Source organism: Geotrypetes seraphini, chromosome 2 (assembly GCF_902459505.1).
Source record: "Geotrypetes seraphini chromosome 2, aGeoSer1.1, whole genome shotgun sequence".
Classification (NCBI taxonomy): domain Eukaryota; kingdom Metazoa; phylum Chordata; class Amphibia; order Gymnophiona; family Dermophiidae; genus Geotrypetes; species Geotrypetes seraphini.
Window position 1 is genome coordinate 76,228,502 of NC_047085.1, and position 20,921 is coordinate 76,249,422.

Here is a 20,921-nt window from a genome sequence, read left to right on the forward strand (position 1 = left end):
TCGCTTTTTCCCTTGTGGGTTCCGTCACCATTTGTCTGAGCAGAGCCTCTTGAAAGGCATCCACAATCTCCCTACTTCTTTCCGATTCCGCAGACGGAACATTCCAGTCCGCATCCGGCAGGTTGAAATCTCCCAACAGCAGAACCTCCTCTTTCCTTCCAAACTTTTGGATATCCACAATCAGATCCTTATCAATTTGCTGCGATTGAGTCGGAGGTCTGTAGACTACACCCACGTAGATAGAAGTTCCATCTTCTCTTTTCAGAGCAATCCATATCGCTTCTTCCTCTCCCCAGGTCCCTTGCATTTCGGTCGCTTGGATATTGATCTTTACATAGAGAGCTACTCCTCCACCTTTATGACCATCTCTGTCCTTCCTAAAAAGATTATATCCCGGTATGTTTGCATCCCATCCATGTGATTCACTGAACCATGTCTCTGTGATAGCAACAATATCTAGATCTGCCTCTAATATCAGGGCTTGCAGATCATGAACTTTGTTGCTTAGACTGCGAGCATTTGTGGTTATCGCTTTCCAGCTATTTTTCAGCGATAATCTCCTTTTTTGTATGGATTTTTGTGTCGTTTCACTTTCCGTTGCAATACTAAGAAATGAGTTGCTGATAGAAACATAGAAACATAGAAAGATGACGGCAGATAAGGGCTACAGCCCATCAAGTCTGCCCACACCATCGACCCTCCCTTTTAAGTCTAATGTCCCCTTTAAGTAGAATTGTAATAATGCCATTCTACTGACCCGCTCTTTCAAGTCTATACCCTAGTGATCCTATCCTTTGGCTGACCCTCGTAGGGATCCTACATAGGTTGCTTATGTTGCAGCCTTTACTACTATCACATCTTTTCTTCAATGTGTCTCCCTCGCATGAAGTCCTCCGCTGTCTTGAGTAGGTCTTCTGTGATGTAAAGTCCTTCCAGTTCATGTATCCTGTCCTTCAATTGCCTGACTTCCCTCTTCAAGCTTTTCAGCTCCTGACACCGACCGCATACATATGACTGCCTCCCCAAGGGGAGGTAGTCATACATATGACAGACTGTGCAGAACACTGGAAAGCTCATCTTCTGGTTTCCCTCTGCTTCCATTGCTGTCCGCCCTTTTGGAGTACTCTCTTTTATTTCACTGGTTCATTTTTGCTTGTGTGAGTGTGTGGGTTCTCTTCTGTGCCTGCTGCTTGCTATTTCCTTATTCCCTAGTTATATGTTTTTCCCTGTATCCACTCCTAATGAGCTGCGTTTGACTTGTGTTGACTAGTGTTGTGGTGTTCTGTGTTGGTTGGTTGATTGGTGTTCCTAAACTGAGGCTGGCAGTTAGAGTGTGTCCTGCTGTTATTAGTTATGTATGTACCCTCTGTGTCTGCTTTGTTCTTGCTTTTATGTACTTGTCTGGCTATTTAGCTGTGATATTCGCTGGCTTCCTTACCTTGTTGCCCTTTCTTGGTGTCCTTGGTATCCTGGGTGACTTTGCCCTTCTTGAGGCCCTTCGCAAAGGCGCTTTCACTAAGGTGAGCGCCTTTGCCGCGCGCCATTGGCTCCTCCCCTTTAAGGGGGAGCTTCGGGTCTGCTTCGGGTAATGTCAGGGGGTGGGCAGAGCTACCTCTCACCGCAGCCCCTCATCCTCTGCCTCCTCTCTGCTCTCTTGCGCTTCCTTCGATTGATTTCTCCTCTCTGCCTCTGCCCGAGTTCTCCTGCCTGCCCCGAACTCAGGCAAGCTGGATCCGTTTGGTGCATACCAATCGTATAAGGGAGAGCCTTGGCTAATCTTAAAACCAATAACTTAGCCAGGATTTTCCTATGCACATAAATTAAAGAAACAGGCCTGTAGTTTGAAACCAACATGGGATCTCGGTTTGGCTTTGGCAAAACAATGGTTAACGATTCCTCCATAGTACCTGATATACAACCCTTAGTCAGTTGTGATTGATATAAATTTAAAAGATGAGGTAATAGTAAATTTTGAAAAAATTTGAAAAACTCCACTGTAAATCCATCACTGCCCGGGGCAGATTCAGCCCTGAGAGACTTCAATGCTGCCTGGAGTTCTGTAGATGATATAGGCGCTTCAGGTTTTTCCTTTATATGATCGGGAATATTTGGTCCATGAATTGAATTTAAAAATTCTCTACCGTCATGTTCTTTATCTGAATAAAGCTCAGAAGAATATAAAGCCTTATAATAGTCCAAAAATTGTTTTAAAACATCACCAATTTGGGTATGAATGTTATCTTTTTCATCTTTAATGGCCACAATCTTTACTTTTCTTTTTTTGCTTTAAGATAATTAGCCAATAATCTTCCCGCTTTATTTGAGTTTCCATAATACAGAGCCTGCTGAGAAAACAAATCTTTCCTAGCCAATTATGAGGAAATCTCATTATATTTATATTTAGCTTTCAACAGGGCATTCAAAATTTCATGTTCCCATTTCGAGGCCAATTGTGACTCTAAAGTCAAAATAGTTTGTTCCAAATTAGAAAATTCTAATTTTAGCAGTTCCTAGTATGTGCCGAATATGAAATTATTTGCCCTCTCATAGTAACTTTGAAAGCATCCCAAATAATATTCATTCATTTTTATTTGAATTTCCTCAAGAAAGTTTGAATCTGCAAGCATTGCATTATTAAACCTTCAAACAGGTCTATTAGAATCTTCTTCAGTAAACTGATATTCTATCCAAATTCCAGCATGATCCGACAAAATGATCAGATCTATGATAGCCTTTGTGACATTTTGAATTAAATGATCCGAAAAAAAAATAATGAATTCTTGAAAACGATTTATGAACTTGGCATTAAAATGAAAAATCTACCATATATCCTTTAAACCACAGTTCTTCAACCGCCGGTCCGCAGACTGGTGCCGGTCCGCAGAAAATTTCTGCTGGTCCGCGCAGGGCTGGCGAGATCAAGTCGGCAGTTAAATTTCCTTCCGACTGTGGTTCCTGCTGACTGCTGTTCCTCCCAGCCTCAGGCAATCAAGACAGGCTGCCGACGTCGGGACCTTCCCTCTGTGAGTCTCGCCTGTTCGGAAACAGGAAGTTGAAACAAAATAGGCGGGATTCAGAGAGTGAAGGTCCCGACGTCGGCAGCCTGTCTTGATCGCCGCCCCTGCTGAGTTGCTGAAGAGGGCTGTGGGGAAGTTGTGATTAGAACGGAGAGAGCTGCAGATTCAGGTGCAGGTGGAGGGAGATGGTCAGCGTGTGCGAGCAAGATCCTGGGGAGCCTTCACAGTGGCTGTCTCCCCTCCCACCAGCTCTCCTATTTGCCAGGGCAGTGATTTACCGGCAACTTCCTGAAGGCAAGTACTGAGAGCTGCTGGAAGGGGAGACAGCCACTGTAGGAGGCAGGGAAGCTGCTGGATAAAGGGAGAACTGTTACTGGACTTGGAGAGAGTTAGGAGAGATGCTGCTGGGAGGGGAGGAGGGAAAGGGATGGGAAGAGAGTTAATGTTGGATAGAGGGAGGAGGGAAGGGAGAAGAAGGAGAAATGCTGCTGGAAGGGGAGGAGGGAAGAGAGTTAATGTTGGATAGAGGGAGGAGGGAAGGGAGAAGAAGGAGAGATGCTGCTGGGAGGGGAGGAGGGAAAGGGATGGGAAGAGAGTTAATGTTGGATAGAGGGAGGAGGGAAGGGAGAAGGAAAAAAAGGAAGGAGGGAAGGGAGAAAGAAAAAAGGAAGGAAAAACTGGCAGGGAGATTACAGGAGGGGAAGGGGGTCAGGGTGGAATGGAGAGATCAGATGAGGGAAAGGGGAGAGAGAGGAATGAGAAAGTAGAGAGACATTGATGCTGGAAAAGGGGTCAGCAGAGAAATAAGAGAGGGATAAAGATGCTAGATCTGGTGTAGGAGAGATAAAAATGAAGAAGGCAGTGAAGCTGGAATGAATGATGTAAAAAGGAGAGAGGAGGAACAGGCTGGATGGACAGGGAAGAGGTGCATAGAAAGAAGTCAGATACATATGGAAGGGGGAGAGGGCAGACATTGGATGGAACGGGCAGATGCTGGAAGGAAAAGAGTGAAAAGAAGATGAAAGCAGAAACCAGAGACAACAAAAGGTAGAAAAAAATAATGTTATTTCTATTTTGTCATTAGAATATATCAGATTTGAAATATATATCCTTCTAGAGACATAACTGGGGACTACAATATTCTGTTAGCATGATATTTCTATGAACTTGGCTTGTTCAGTTTTCTTGATAGTAGAGGGGATATATGTGAAGGGGAGGGGAGACAGGGGTTTTGTTGGTCTGTGCTCTGTATATTTGTATTTATAAAATCACAATTGTTCAGAATATTGTTTCTTTTTACAGTTTAATAAAATACATTCAATATAAAATCATAATTGCGGCTTGTGCAGATGGGATCAGATGGTTTGCGGTGACCGAGCTCGCGGAGATGGGGCGTAAACGGGGTTTTAAAATTTTAGTCCTAGTAGTTTGCCGGTCCACAAAATAATTCTTTTATTTCTGCCGGTCCACAGGTGTAAAAAGGTTGAAGAACACTGCTTTAAACTATATGTATGTACCAGATTATCCAGACCTAATGATTTTATTTGTCTACTCGGTTGTTTATCAATTATTGGATCCATGACAGCATTGAAATCTCTGGCTACAATTAAATTAGTCATAGCCAGTGATAGAATAATTTGGATGTTTTAAAGAAATCTGCCTGATTAGTATTTAGTGCATAAATATTAAAAAGTGTCAGAGTATCTTTTCCTGAAGTCATATTAATATAGAGCCATCTACCCAATGGATCAGCTCGAAAGTTATCGAAGTTAGCAGAGAAAGTCTTGTTAATCAGGATTGCCACCCCTGCCTTTTTACCTACTGCTGGGGCAAAAACCCCTCAATGTTTTACCCATCCTTCCTCCAATTTGGTCGCCTCTACAGTGGATAGATGAGTTTCCTGAATAAAATAAATATCTGCTTGCTGACTTTTCAAAAACTTAAGAGCCTTTTTCCTTTTGATAGGGTGATTGAGTCCATTTACATTTAATGAGTATAATTTTAATGCCATTTCCATTTATATATAGGTACTATCAAATGAAGATATAACTTCTTTTTTTGCTGAAATTATAACTAATATTCTCACACACATCCAGAATCCTAAACTAAAAGCTCCCCCTCCCTCCCCTAACCCTTCCCATTAAGTATCTCAAAATTTGTGCTACTGTAAAAGAAATTTAATATAACATTCAATTAGTTATTTATTTAATACTATATTCAATCATACATTAACCAACCACCTTACCGTACCCATACATTCTTTTATTATTCATTCACAACTATCCTAAAAATAAAAACTCCCACCCCAAGTAACTCCATTACCATTTGCCAATTCAAACATCTCACTACAACTACTATCTATCCATGCAGCCTTCAGAATTACAAGCCAGAACATTATAAATGTACAGCCATTATCCCCCATGTACAGACTACATACATCCCAGGAGCTACCAATCTCAAATAAATACACCAGAAACACCCCTGCCATCTACAACCAGAGAACTTCCAAACAGCACCCACCCCACATTTCGCAAACAAGCAAGTAAAGTCTCCCCAGGCATCCCTGCTGAGAATACTCCAAAACAGAGCTACTATTGTGACATCAGAAGCCCAGGAGAGGACTGCAAAGGAGCTGATATCATGCCGAAAGGAACAGGCATTCATGGGAATGACATGTGCCAACAGAAGTCATGCTCTTGCTGTGATCTGGTCCCTTCCCCTCTCCCCAACCTTGGCGCGGAGCCAGTACATTGCAACGTCACCACAGCACACAAAGGGGTGGAGCCTAATCGACTCAAGGCTTGGAAAGCACAACGACGCTCTGGCAACAAGAGAGCCAACGCTGTAAAAGAATCTGTTCCTGTCTGGTCTGCAAGACGTCAGAGCATTCTAAACCAGTAACATGAATAATGTTTTAAAAATTCAAGCTTACTTCCATTAAAAAAAACCAACATAACAGTTTCTTTATGGAATTCTTCTGTAACCATGGTAATGGCGGCTTTGGATCCTAGTGCTACTTACTCCCTCCCGGGCCTAATGATTAGTCTTGATGCTAGTAAAGCATTTGACTGTGTGGATTGGGAGTACTTGTTCGCGGTGCTAGAGGGCTATGGGTTAGGAGGTTCTTTCCTGACCATAGTTTGTCTTTTGTTTCACCTTCCTAACTCGGCGGTGTTGGTTAATGGTTTGGTTTCTGGTTATTTTCAGGTGGAGAGTGGCACCCATCAGGGTTGTCCTCTTTCCCCTTTATTATTTATTTTATCCATGAAGCCTTTACTGTGGCGGATTCAGGAGGATGGATTGGATTTTGGGTTGTCTGTGGGGCGGGAGGAGGTGCATTGACTGGCATTTGTGGATGATATTTTGCTCCTGTTGACCCAACCAGGTCAGTCTCTCCAAAAAGCGCTGCAATTGGTTGGTGCTCATGGGAGGGTGTCTGGTTTGAAGTTAAATTTGGACAAATCAGAGGCCTTGGCTTTAGGTGGGTATTAGTACGTAGATTGGTCAATCCCCTTCCCTCTGCAAAAGGTGGCACACAAACTTAAATATTTGGGGGTATATATAACCAGCAATTTATCCCAGGCCTATAGGGAAAATTTCACAGCGTTATTGAACAGGTCAAGGGATCTATTGGGTCTTTGGTCTCACTTTCCTTTGTCCTTAAGGGGTCGAATTGCACTCTACAAAATGGTTTTGTTCCCTAAGTGGGTTTATGTGATGCAGACTTTTCCATTGTATATGACTAATAAGGATATAAACATGTATCACACTGTATTACGTAAATTTCTTTGGAATACAGTATAATCCCATTATAACGGACTTCAAGTGACCTGGAAAAACAGTCCGTTATATCCAGAGTCCGTTATATCCAGAGGTGCATTTTTTTTTTTTTACTTTATTTAGGTCAACTGAAACAGCATACACTCAATGAACAACAGTCACTGCAAACATCAATACTGTAACAAACGCAGCAAAACATTGGTATGTCCCAAAATGATTGCAAAACCAGAACACTAAAAGATGGTCTACTCTAAAGCATTATGTCGCACTGTCCTGAAAACAAAAATAATCTGTCATTTTCTTCTGGGCTGCATTTCTTTCATATGTGTTAGTGATGTGAGCATCAAGTTTTCCAACGCAATACATCAGTATGTCTGCTTCAACAGCATCATTAGTGTTATGTTCAATGTAACGCTGCAGCAGTGTCATCGCCATGCTTGCTTCACGTGTAGATGGTGAAAGCTCAGCTGGCTCTTATTTGCGAACAGATAAGTGCATTATATTTTTTGTTTCAACCATTCACCGATTGAAAGAGTTGGGTGTTACAGACACTATTATAAAAAGTTTTTCCGGGTGGTTGTGAGGGTTTTATGACCTATGATGGAAATTCTGTCCTGCTGAAGAAACCATTGCTTGAATTGACTATTCGGTGCATGGAGCAGGCTGCTGAGGTCTTTCCCTCTTGATAAGGTACAAGTCAATTGCATGTGGAACCTGTATTTATAACTTTGAAAGCTCAGCTGGAGCCACCTCATCACTGGATTTGTCACCAGTTTGTGCACTATCGACACTGCCAGGCTTTGCCTTGACTTCTGCTAAAATCTCTTGATCAGTTAACACAGCAGATATCTGCACCTGCTCATCAATGGCAAGAAATTCTTCCACAGATATACCTGTAGTCTGGTCCAAGAAATACAATTTCATCAGCCGTTTAAAAATGTTATCACAGTCATGAGCAGACAATGTTGGCGATGGGGGTGTCTCTGAAAGATTTTCTCCTGTCTCTGCAGAAATGTCAGAAACAACATTCTTGACAACTCCTGCCTTCCTGAAACAATTGTTGATTGTTGTTGCTGTGATTTCTTTCTCCCAGACTGACCGAGCCCATCACAGACACTGCAGTATATCGATGGCAAAGTTGTCCATGTCGCTGTTCTCAATGGCTTTGATAAGTTTATACATAAGTCACTTTCTGTACAGAACTTTGAAGTTCTGTATGATGCCCATATCACATGGCTGAAGTTGACTCGTACAATTTGGTGGCAAGAACTCCAGCTGTATTGCTTTAAGCTGTTCAGCTACAGCTGGGTCATGTGCGCTGCAGTTATCAACGATCATCAGAATGTGGCGCTTTTCCTTCACAAATTTTCTGTCAAGATCTGTTAACCATTCACTGAACAGACTGGCTGTCATCCATGCTTTACGATTGCTTTTGTACACAACTGGCAGCAACTTTGCACCTTTGAAACAACGTGATTTGGCAGACTTTCCATTAGCTAGTAGCGGTAACTTTTCAGATCCATCCATATTGGCAACAAACAATAATGTGAGGCGCTCCTTATTTCTCTTACTACCGTGGCAGCTGTCTCCTTTGAACGTCATTGTGCGATCCGGCAACAACTTAAAAAAATAACCCAGTCTCGTCATATTGGTCCAGCAGCCATGGTAGTTTGGTCTGTAGCCAGTCTGAAGCAAGTTCTTGTGGTACAGACTCTGATTCGCCACTCAGGACACAAAAGATAACAGCTCTGCGCTTCTTGAACCTATCCAGCCATCCATCACTACATTTAAAGCCATTGTGACCAAGTTGAACAGCAAGACTGACTGCTTTCGCTTTCAGAATTGGACCGGAGACTAGCGCACCAAGTGAGCGTGCTTGCTTCAACCAAAAAAAAGCGCATCTTCAACATTATCATAGGTTGATTTGCGCAATTTCATACTGCCATCTGCAAACTGCAAAGATGTCTTATACTTCTCACGGCTACTCCAGATGTCACAGACCGTAGATTTGCTTATACCATAGTCATGTACATTATCCGCTTGTGTTTTCTTTTTAGTTTCGATTAAAAGAACGATTTCGCGTTTTACATCTAATGTTATAGAATGATGCTTTGTAGCAGACTTCTCAGCCATTTTGACTGCAGTATCACAGGTACGCCATGTGCCGTGTAGGCGGAGCCTGCATGTCCATTACAGCCGAATGAAATTACAGCTAAAAGTGGCTCTCGGGACCAAAATAGTTGTCCAGTATATCCGAAAGTCCGGTATATGCGAGTCCGCTATATCCGATGATTTTCTGTATGTTTATAATGGCGCTCGGCCGGGACCAGCAGACCTCGTCCGCTATATATAAGGTTCCGTTATAAGCGAGTCCAGTATAATGGGATTATACTGTAATAGAAAACCCAGAATGACTCTTGCTCAATTATCTCTCCCTGTGGGGCGGGGTGGACTGGCGCAAGAGATATAACATAGCCTGCCTTCTTCGGCACCTGGTGGACTGGATCAAGAACACTCAGGGCTCCTTTTACGAGCTAGGGCCTTAACACACAGAATAGCGTGCACTAAATTGCCGCGTGCACTAGCCACTACCGCCTCCTTTTGAGCAGCTAATCTGGTGCATGCAATAAAACCACTAGCGCACCTTCGTAAAAGGAGCCCTCAGTTTTACACACCTATCACTCTCGAGCAACAATTGATGGCCCCCACACATCTGATGTATTATCTTCATGCCAAGCGCCCTTATCGGATATTTCCCACCAGGAATCATACTTTGCTGAGATCTCACACGTGGGTGACAGTCAAAAAGTATACTGTCACTTTAAATCTTTAAGTCTGCACATACCGTGCCCATACTGGTGTCTTCCCATCCGACATCGGCTCGCGGGACCTGCAGTTCTTTTTTTTTTTAAATAAGTTTTTATTAAGTTTTTAAAAATACATACAACACAACAACTGCAAACAAGAGGAACATAGCAGAAACAGTCAGGTGTTCCGCGTTATTCCTTCGCAAAGACCTGCAGACACCAATCACCTAAGGACCCCCCCTGAACCTCTGTAATATATTCAGAAGGGGAGAGATTCTGGATCCACACAGCTGCCACCACCTCAGGGTCCCAAGGTGGATTAAAGCAGCCCAAACTGACTTAATGAAAAGACAGACTAATCCGAGTCTGGTGGGACAAAGTCAAAGTCTCACAAAGCACATCCGCCCTGTCTTCGTTCAAAGTAGCAGCATCTAAAGATTGGAGATAGTGAGATACCTGGCGGTAGAAAAGCCAATCTCTAGCCTCCAAGAAACCCTCCATCTGTAAGACCTGGATAGAACAGTATACTTTTTGACTGTCACCCACATGTGAGAATATAATGTCTGCTTGTCCTCGGTGAAAAAGCTTTACAAAATTACCCTCACAGGGGCGTGTTATTGTTTTTCAAAGCAATTGAGCAAAGAGTTGTCTCCACTTCTTCTATCAATAATTCCCAAATCAGGTAATTATCTGCAATCAGTCTTCATACCAAATCAAAAGTGGATATTAAAACAGATAATATATTTAGCCAAACCAATGATCAAATTCAGAACATCCAATTGCTATCAGGAAAATGGGTAAACAGATCAGAAATAAGTCCACCTCTGCATTTTCTCCTCTTTTATCAAGCTGTGCTGCCGAGCAGTGTGAGCTAAATGCCGAGCCACCCATCGGATTAGAATGGGCAGCACGGCATTTAACTCGCACTGTTTAGCAGTGCAGCTTGATAAAGGGGGAGGGGGGTTATTAGATAGACTGAAACCTAATTTAAAGTGGCTAAGGACTAACTGATATGATTTTCTCATTATTCTTAAAACATCATCTGGCGGGAGGAGTAGCCTAATGGCTAGTGCAGCAGCCTGAGAACTAGGTTCAATTCCTCCCTACAGTTCATTATGATTCTGGGTGAGTCACCTAATCTTCCATTGCCTCATTTACAAAATAAGTACCTGTATATAATAATAATAATAATGAATGGCGGATTCCAAGATGGCCGCGGTACAGAAGTGCTGAGAGGATCGCTTCCGAACTGCGCCACTCAGAACTTTTTCTTTTGTGCATTACTGAAGCTCTAGTAGCCTACCTTTAAGATGCCAAAGAGGCGAGGCAGGAGTGCCACTAGCGCCTTGCGGCGTCCCGACGTCTCGACCTTTGGCAACATCGAAGAGTGTTTGCGGAGGATGCAGGGAGCAGTAGTTGCGACGCCGGAAGCTAGCCCGCTGAGGGCGCCTGGACTTGACAAAACCAGAGTTGCTTCTCCTGGGCCAGACACCACGCTTAGCCCCGAAGTAAGATCCCCAACCCCGAGTTACCAGCTCTCCAGGGTTAGAGGAAACCCCAGAGATGGGGGAGGAACTCTCCCCAGAGGCAACAAGTCCACTGTTGGAGAGTTTGGAAACAGAGCCCCTGGTTCAGGGTGTCTCTGTAGGAGAAACTGGGGGAGACTCAACTACCGAGGTGAAGAAAATCAGCTGGAACAAAGTCAAGAATCAGCCTCTACAGACGGTGAGCATTTCTATACTTAGCAAAGGTTCCTAATTCTGGATAAACCAGCACAAGTGACTCTTGACTCCTTATGGGATTTAATTACAAACTTTACAAAGACTATTAGCCCTAATTTCCAATATGTTGAAGCAAAATTGATTCAACATACTAAAGACCTTAAGGCGTTAAAAGAGGATCTGACAGTTTCAAAATCTTCTGTTCAGAAGCTTGACCAGGAACTATCACTAACTAAGCAAATACAACAGTCCCTTGTTAAAGATTAAGTAAATCTTAGGAAGAAATTAGAAACATTGGAGAACAATGCAAGGAATAATAATCTGAGATTAATTAACTTCCCAAGATTAACGATGGTAACTCCTAGGGAGATGCTTAGGAGATACCTGATGGAAATTTTACAAATCCCAGAGGAAACATTGCCACCTTTTCTCCAAGTGTATTATTTACCTGATAAAGGAGGGAATCAACTACAGATTAAAGTAACTGATCAAGCACCATTAAATGTATCAGAAATTTTAGAAACATCAGACAAAGATATTGCTATACCATCTACGATGATAATAACAGTAGCACTTTCAATTGATAAAATGTGGTTATTGAGGCTTTTCTTCAAAAATAAAAAGAAAGAATTTCTTGGGTGTAAAATTCAAAAAGTTTCCTGATCTTTCAAGGGAAACTCAAAAGCATTGAAGAAAATTTCTTCTCCTGAGACCAGGAGTCACTTCACTGGGGGCAACATTTTATTAGAGACATCCTTCCAAGTGTATTATTTGCCACCATTCAGTTAAATATGTTTTCTTTGAACCCCAATAATTAAGTGCTTTTTTGGCAATGTCCAAGCTAGATGAAGGAAAATCAAGTGCTCAATAGTTATAGAGATGCTCCTACCTCATCACTATCTGTAGTTATATTGCTATAATATAGTATATTTTCCTTTATTTTTCGTCCATGTGTAACTTGGAATCCTAGGTTGAGGACTTGAGAGACTTAGTCAAATTTTTTCTTACTTTTTTAAATTTTCTTTGTACATGGTATTAAGGTATGATTTATATTGTACGAAGTTTGTTTACTTGGATTGTAAATATTAAAAACTTATAAATAAATAAATAAAATAATAATAATAGCTTTATTCTTTTATACTGTTACATTGGTTACCAATTGAGGCTCGAATTTTATTCAAATTCTCTTGTTTTTGCTATAAACTGGTGTGGGGAATGGCCCCCAACTATTTACTACCACATTTCGAACTTTACTCCTCCACAAGGATAACCAGAAATCACAACCTCTTTGCCTACCCGAAGATTACAGGCTGCAGATACCGAACCTTTCTAGATAGAACATTCAAGTTTCAAGCTGGTAGGCAGCAAACTTGGCTAGGCTACTTCATAGACGGCGCCAGGTTGACATACGGCGCTTTTCGGAAAGAATTAAAGACCATAATTTACTTCATAGCTAGACTTCCTCCCCCCCTCTCAAAGCTACCACTCACCATACTGAATCCATTTTTTCCCCATTAACGGTACTTTGTATTCCGTATTCTCTGACTCTTCAATGTCTTCTTCACGATTTGTATTCTGTTATTCGCTGGCTTTCCAAACATTTCAATGTAATATGTTAAAATTATATTGTAACCTATATATATCATTCTTCTTGCCAATATGCACCATTGTAATCTCTGATCGCTCTGTGACCTCTTCTCTATCTATATGTTGTAATTCGCTGACTGTACAGCTATTCTTCTCTGTGAGCCGCCTAGAAGTCGCAAGATTAAGGCGGTATAGAAAAATTAAGTTATTATTATTATTATTATAACCAAAAGTTCTAGGCAGTTTACACTAAAAAGAGCTGGACAATCAGCGAAATACAATAATACTGTAAAAAATACAAATATTTGTAAAATAGAATTTCAATAATAATACTCACTAAGAAATAGAGTTATCAAACAAAGTGGTCTTAATTAATTTCCGAAAACTGCAATAGAATAATATAGCTTGCTGAATACATTTACCTAACCAAGATTGTTGCCTAACAGCTTGAAATGCTAGGATCCTATCTAAGAAGGTCTTATATCTACACCCATTAATTTTTGGATAAGCAAATAAGTAGAAGTTTCTAGTTTCTCTTGATGGTCTATGCAACACAAAATGAGGAGACAATCCCGATATCAGCTTAAAGCAGATACAGGAAAATTTGAATAATACTCTTGCCTCCAAAGGCAGCCAATGAAGTAAACGATAATATGGTCTAATATGGACGTTCTTTTTTAAAACAAAAATCAATCGAACAGCTGTCTTCTAAATTATCCTTAATTTCCTTAGAATTTTTTTGGGTGTTACAATAGTCTAAAATAGATAAAACTAACGCACCAATAGTCTGAATGATAAAGGTTCATTATGACCACAAAAATACAATATATCAAATCCCATCCCCTTTCATATAATTTACTGGTTTTTAACGTGCAAAAGATATATATTTAAGTCATACCTAAAATATCTCCTATAGGACACTGACATTTTCTTTCTGCAGTTAAACCACTAGGGCACTGTATGCAGTTCCAGCCTTCTTCAGTAACACCCTAAGAAAAAAAATAAAGACAAAATTAAAGAACATTCATTCTGAAGATACTATTATGGGGTCTTTTTACTAAGGCACGCTAGCTGTTTTAGTGCATGCTAAGTATTAGTGTGTGCTAAATGCTAACGTGTCCATTATATTTAGCACACATTAAAACGGCTAGCATGCCTATATTTTTTAATTAAAAGTTTTATTAAGATTTTCCACAATAAGAAAACCATACATACATGTTGTTTCAGTGCATCCACCCCTTTGACCAATAACCATCAAAACCATTGGTCCCCCTACCCTATCCACATACAGAAGCATACAAAGCTGTATAGTCTATGTGAAACAAGCCCAAACCAACTAGAAAAAAATATGCTTCCATTGTTGAAAGCAACTCCAGTGCCTTTCAAAAAGTCTTAGGGCTCCTTTTACTAAGGTGCACTAGCGTTTTTAGCGCACGCACAAGATTAGCGTGTGCTAGCTGAAAAATTACCACCTGCTTAAAAGGAAGTGGTAGCGGCTAGTGCACGCAGCATTTTAGCGTGCGCTATTCCGCGTGTTAAGGCCCTGACACACCTTTGTAAAAGGAACCCTTAGTTTATGAATAAGTATTATTAATAGTTTATATAAGAAGTATACTGGTCCATTTTCTCAACTACTTTCTGCCAGTCCGGTGTCCCACTCTGTTTCGAGTGGAACACAACCACCAATCTGGCCACTGTAAATCCCAAACTAACTAACATATTTTCCCTATCATCCAATCCCAACACTGTCAGATTCAATAATGCAAGCTTAATGGAAGGGCATAGTAAGCATTTAAACATCTAAGAGAACATCTGGAACACCTGGTGCCTAAAGGGCTGTACAATACCACATATAACAATAAGTGCCAGTCATTTCACAGCCCCTCCAGCAAACCACCAAACTTTCTCTAAACATTTTACTCAACTATAGTGGGGTAGAGTACCATCACAAGACAACCTTGTATCCATTCTCCACAATCAGAGCCAACATTCCCAAATGCCTCGTCCTACCAAAAACTTCCCCCACACAATTTCATCTATCCCAGTACAATTATAGAGAACAAATGTCAAGTAAGATCTATCCAGGAGTCCCAGCTCTAAGGGGCAGATTCTGTATAGGATGCCGTCTAAGAAGTAGCTGAGAATCTCACACCAGTGTCCTATCCAGAATTACATCTGCCCTAAGGGACAGATGCCAGTTAGAGGGGATCAAGGGGATCCCTTGCCATTAGATGATCGCGATCAGCTAAGCGGCAGCAGCTACAGCAAAAACACACCCCTCCCCCGCATAATCGGCTGCTGGCAGCAGGGAAACCCACTCCCTCCTGCCCCTGAGCCCCTGCCCCCATAGAAGACTGGCAGGAGGGATGCCCATTCCCTCCTGCCACCACCCCCCGAACCCCTGATACCCCATGAAGCTGAAACCTTCTGATACCCACCCTAATGCTATAGGCCCCCGCACCCCTAACTCTACCACAACCCCTCCCCCATACCTTAGTTGAAAGTCTGGCTGGAGGGATGCTCACACCTTCCAGCCAGCAGGCCCACCACTCCAAAATGGCAGGCCTCCCCTTCTTGGTACAATCTGGGATACACCGGAGAGGTGCATAAGGCTCCGATTGGCTCAGATGCCTAAGGCCCTTCCCATAGGAGTCTTAGACCTCATTCACAGTACATCCTGGGATGCAGTGAGAGTGGCCTAATACTCCAATTAGCCAGATATCTAAGGCCCCTCCCATGGGGAGTTCGGCAGCAGGAGGGAGTGGGCATCCTTCCTGCTGGGGAACTTCACAGGGGAGGGGGTTTCCCTGCTGTGGCTGCTCAGCTGATCGCAGCAGGGAGATTTCCTTGCCATGATCAGATCAGCGGCCATGTCTATTTGAAATGTAGGCCAGCATTTTCCTGGGCTGTATAAGATCTCCAAGGCCACTTTCAGGCAAAGTCAGGCCCACATCTAGCCTTGGGCGAGCTTAAATGTCCCGACACGTCTCCTTTAACAGCGACAGATGCTTACAGTGTAGGCACCTGCTTCAGGGTTTGTTTATTTGTTTTTAGAAAAATATGTGTCCCGATTGGCTGGTTAGACAGAAGTAGGATGCCTACCACTACCTACAATCGGGACACTTGTTTATAGAATTTGCCCCTAAAAGTCCATATTCAGGTCTTCTTTCCATTCATCAAGAATGCTGCAGTTCACTGGCCACTAACCACCATGTCTCGCTCAACTCTTTCCCAACAAAATCAAATCAAATGCTGCTACACCTCTGTATGCAGCGCCTCTTGTGATCCTCCAGCTGGTCTGGTCACCCCCTCCTGTGTAAATAATTCCCAACTCTCCTCCATCGTAGAAATCTTCATAGTTATACCATTCACTGTGATCAAAAGTCCAAAAGGAAATGTCCAACGATATTTCTACTTTGCTTGAGCCATTGTTCGGGTGGCCTCATGGAACTCGCATTGCTCCCATTTATCTGGGGTCACTCAAGAAAACCGTTCAAAAACTCCGAATCATACAAAACTCAGCGGTGCGACTGATTTTCCGACTAAAGAAATGAGACTACTACCAAAAACTCCACTGGTTGCCCCTGGAGGCAAGAGTATTATTCAAATTCGCATGTCTCTGTTTCAAATCCACTCTCGGTTTGGCCCCCCTGTACCTGGTCTCCCACTTCAAACTAGACCGCTCCACTAGGCCTACACGCAGAATACGCATGTTCAGCAACCCTATAATAAAAACCTGCCGATACAAAAGATTCCTTGACAGAACGCTTGCCTTCCAAGCAAGCTTACAGAACGACTGGCTAAGCGGCACCATCATGCACTCCTCATCCTACCTCAACTTCAGAAAACTAATCAAAACCGACCTCTTCAACCGATTCGTGACCAGGAATGCCTAAAGTCTTCACTACTTCCCCTCACTGTATGACCTACCCTTCTTTGTAAATCTCCTCGATCTACTTCCCACTGACCAAGTTCTCCCAAAACCTTCATTGCTTACCCCTCTGTACGACCTGCTTCCCTTTGACTTACTCTTATTGTAAACCCGTCCCTACAAGGTTACCTTACTCTATACAAACAGCCATGTACTTAAAGACTTCATTATTTCTTTTTCGCTGTATGTCCAGCTCTTCTTTATTGTAAACCGCCTCGAACTACCTTGGCTTTGGTGGTATATAAACAATAAATTATTATTATTATCTCCATATGCACCCCCTTCCAGAGTAAACTGCTAGCATCTCTCGCCTTCTGTATCAGTCTCTCTTTTTCAGTGCAGTGTTGGAAACATACCATAATGTATCTAGGTTTATTTTGGAGCCAGAGTCTCAACAATCTGCAAGCACACTCAATTATCGGTTCCAACAGTTATAATTGGGTTGACTCCTCACTTTCCATAGCCCATCTGTAAAGATCATGTGCCACCTCCACTGCATTTCAAAACTCAGGTTCTTTAGGGATCCCTCAGATCCTTATACTGTTGCGCCGAGCACAGTTCTCCAGGTCTTCAACTTTAGTTAGAAGTGCCCTGTGCTTTTCCTGCAAAGCTTCCAGTCCAGTTTGAGCACCAGACACCCCCATCTCACACCCATCAACTCAGGCTTCCACCACCTCCACTCTGCATGCAAGATTTCCTGCAAAGCCTCCTTAATCTGGTGCTTGACTGAGGTAATATCTTCCTTACGTGCTCCCATCCAGCACTCAAAATCAGCGCAGGTAAGCAACTCCAATTCAAGAGAATCCTCCACTGTAGGTCGCATGGTGATAGGGCTCTCAGCAATGGGTCCCGAGTTTGCAGCTGTGCGCCAAGTGGGGTTCAGCCCGGCAAGCAATCCACAGCTCAGATTTCTTTTATCTTAATGGCCATACTAGTTCCTGGGATCACCTTCCATACTCATCTGTGAGTTTTCCATTGTTACTCTTCTATAAAGGCACTACTGGGGTTGATTATTGTGAATCTGCACCAGAACACTTAATCTAGGAAGCCATCGTTCCCAATGATGTTACTTCTTCTGGTACTATTCTTATTTATTATTTGGATTTATTAAATGCCTTTTTCATGAAGAGATTCACCCAAAGCGGTTTACAATACACTGAATAGTGATCGAGTACTCCTAAATACTCCTAAGTAAAACCTTTGATTGCAAGTAACGTGGTATGCAAGTGTTTTGCAAGACAAGCAAAACATTTTATTAAATTTTATCTTGATATACAAGCAAGGTCTTGCAATACAAGATGAGCAAAATACTTGAGCAAACTTTAACTCGCAAACCAACCGTTGACTCGATAAGTGAACTGCCACCACGCCACCCTAGGAACCAGCTTCGCTTCTCCCCCGAGGCCACCAACGCTGCTTCCTCCCTTCATGACCACTAGTACTGCTGCCAACTCCTCCCCCCACTGACCGGCCCTGTGCTTACCTGTGCACCAGTGCTGAAAGTGCCTGCCACTAGTTGTACGGGGCCTTGAGCATCTGCACATGCTCAAGGCCTTTTGGCTCTCACCCTCCCTATCTGTTTCGGCATACTAAAAATCTAACTGTGGTACTTGGGGCAATGGAGGGTTAAGTGACTTGCCCAGAGTCATAAGGAGCAGGCCAAGATTGAACTCACAACCTCAGGGTGCTGAGGCAGCTGCTCTAACCACTAGGCCATCCCTCTACTACAATAGCCAATATTTCTCTCACGGTGGGGATGGTCTAATTAATAAATTGTGGTAAGGTTTTGCAGTTAACAAGGGTTAATGAAAATATTAACAAAATAGTAATTGCTAGACCTATGTTATTAATCTCTGGGGGCATTCTCAACATGTTGTCATTCAGTTAACACAGAGAAGATGTATTTACCATGCATTAACTGAATGGCAGATAACACAATGTAGTTAGCTACACCTATTCAGATGGGGTTAATTGCCATATTTAAAGTTAATGCAAAGTAAAATACATGTATTAAATGTAAGGTGTAATTCCAGTCTATGTTCCACTACCTGGTAATGTGGAAATTATTGCATAACTTATAAGAAGCTGCATTAATTGTTCGTACACATAAATTGAAGGAAAAAGTGGAAACTGAATAAAGTGTCCAGAAAAATAAATCCTAAGATTAACAAATAATGTGGAACATTAAATGTTGCATATGATGTGCATTTAAAACAGAGGAGAAAAGACCTCAAAAAACCCCTGGACTGCAATCAAATAGATCATAACCAATTGGGGTTGGTTTTCATCACAGGTCAAAAACCCCTGTATATAAATTATTTCAATAATATTTTATAATTTTTATGTGAATGAATTTTTTATAATTCTTGTGTTAATCAATAAAATAATGATTAATTCTCAAAATCTCTCATAACATGTGAGCATCAGGAAAACCAGCTTAAAGAAGTACCGGTAATACTATTCAAAAATATGGCTTTGTAATGTCAGGCACTTATCTTAATAACCCGACGGAGGCCCAATCCGTTTCGCTCCAACGGGCTTCTTCGGGGGTATTGATAAGGCTTTTTATAGGGCTGGACAAAATCAAATTATGCTCAAAAATTTCTAAAAGAGAGACAACAAGAACATTATATCAATAATTAAATGACAAAAGCTGAACTTACTTATTTAAATGACAAAATAAAGCTATGACTGTTCAGTTCCAAAACTAATATTGTGTGCTAGTGTATGAAAAATATATCGAATAAAACAATTATTGATGATATGAGACAGTTAAATGTTGATTCATTTTAAACATATGGTAATCAAAACTACCAAAGTACAGACTTGAAAAAAGCCAATCATTTCTAACTAGATTGCCCTATTCTATATGTATGTTTGAAAAACATGATAGTTAAAATAAAGCAGAGAAAGATGTTGAAACCAACTGATTTTAAAATCGTGTTATTAATTGGTTTTTTAACTCACTAAATATATACTGACCGACTGAAAAATAAGAAATAGCAAAAGTCTTTACTAAGACATATTGCATATAGCCGATAAGAACATTAAACTTGAACACGTATTGTCAAATGCACTTGCCTGCGATTTCACTACTTGATCCTTCTTTCGGAAACAAGTGAGGAAAATGGCGCCTGGATTTAAACAGGACGCTAATAAAATTTAAATCCTGCTGACGTCATAATGAATGACGTGTATTCAATAATGTGACCAGCAAGAAAAAACGCGAATGTATTAAAGATGTTAAAACCATCTGATTTTAAAATCATTTGTTGAGTTATTTTTTTGATTAGTGTTTTTTAAATTTGCTAGATATATACTAACCGACTGTAAGACAAAAAAACAAGAGTCTTAACTAAGACATATTGCAGACAGCCGATAACGATGATAAACTTAAACACATAACAAATACACTTGCCTGCGATTTTACTACGTGATCCTTCTTTCGGAAACTAGTAGGCAAAATGGCGCCAGGATTTAAACAATACGCTGATAAAATTTAACCAATCAAAAACCTGCTGACATCGTAGTGAATGATGTGTGTTCAATCATGTGACCAATAGGAAAAAAAATGGATCTAGGCACATGATCGATAACCCAGCATTTTAAATCTTGTTCTGCATTACAACATAAATTTCAAGATTTAAAATGCTGGGTTATCGATCATGTGCCTAGATCCATCAGGGGCGGGGATCGCAACAAGCTATTGCTGAAACGAGAACAATGTTGGATTTCCCGTCTACATACATTAGAACCTCATGGACTAAATAATTTGATTGAATGGCATGCTTTTTTCTAATACAATTTTTCAATACAGTGTTGCAATGGTTTTGGTTTTTGATCAGATATATATTTTTTCTACAGTATACTAAAATTTGCCATGATTTTGTTAGTATCACATCTACTGTTTTGTTATTTGGTTTCATCAGTGACGGCAACTAAGTATTTCATCTTAGATTATTACCATTTTCTTTTTATATTCCTACCATAGAATGTAGTTATCATGCATGATGTTTTTTAAGTAGCAGAGAATTTCATTCGAGTATTTTTTGCCATTTTTTTTTCCTATTGGTCACAT

The 20,921-nt window shown here is 41.3% G+C and overlaps 1 protein-coding gene across 1 annotated transcript in view; it reads right to left on the reverse strand.

The window, feature by feature from the left end:
• The window catches only part of TMEM67 (transmembrane protein 67), a 959,807-nt gene that overhangs the window by 809,409 nt on the left and 129,477 nt on the right, over nt 1–20,921 (reverse strand). The window contains exons 5-7 of the mRNA XM_033932787.1: nt 13,811–13,901; nt 7,996–8,257; nt 7,548–7,845 (exon numbers count right to left, since the gene is read on the reverse strand). Coding sequence (XP_033788678.1) covers nt 7,548–7,845; nt 7,996–8,257; nt 13,811–13,901 — 651 coding nt within the window. The remainder of the gene's footprint in view (nt 1–7,547; nt 7,846–7,995; nt 8,258–13,810; nt 13,902–20,921) is intronic.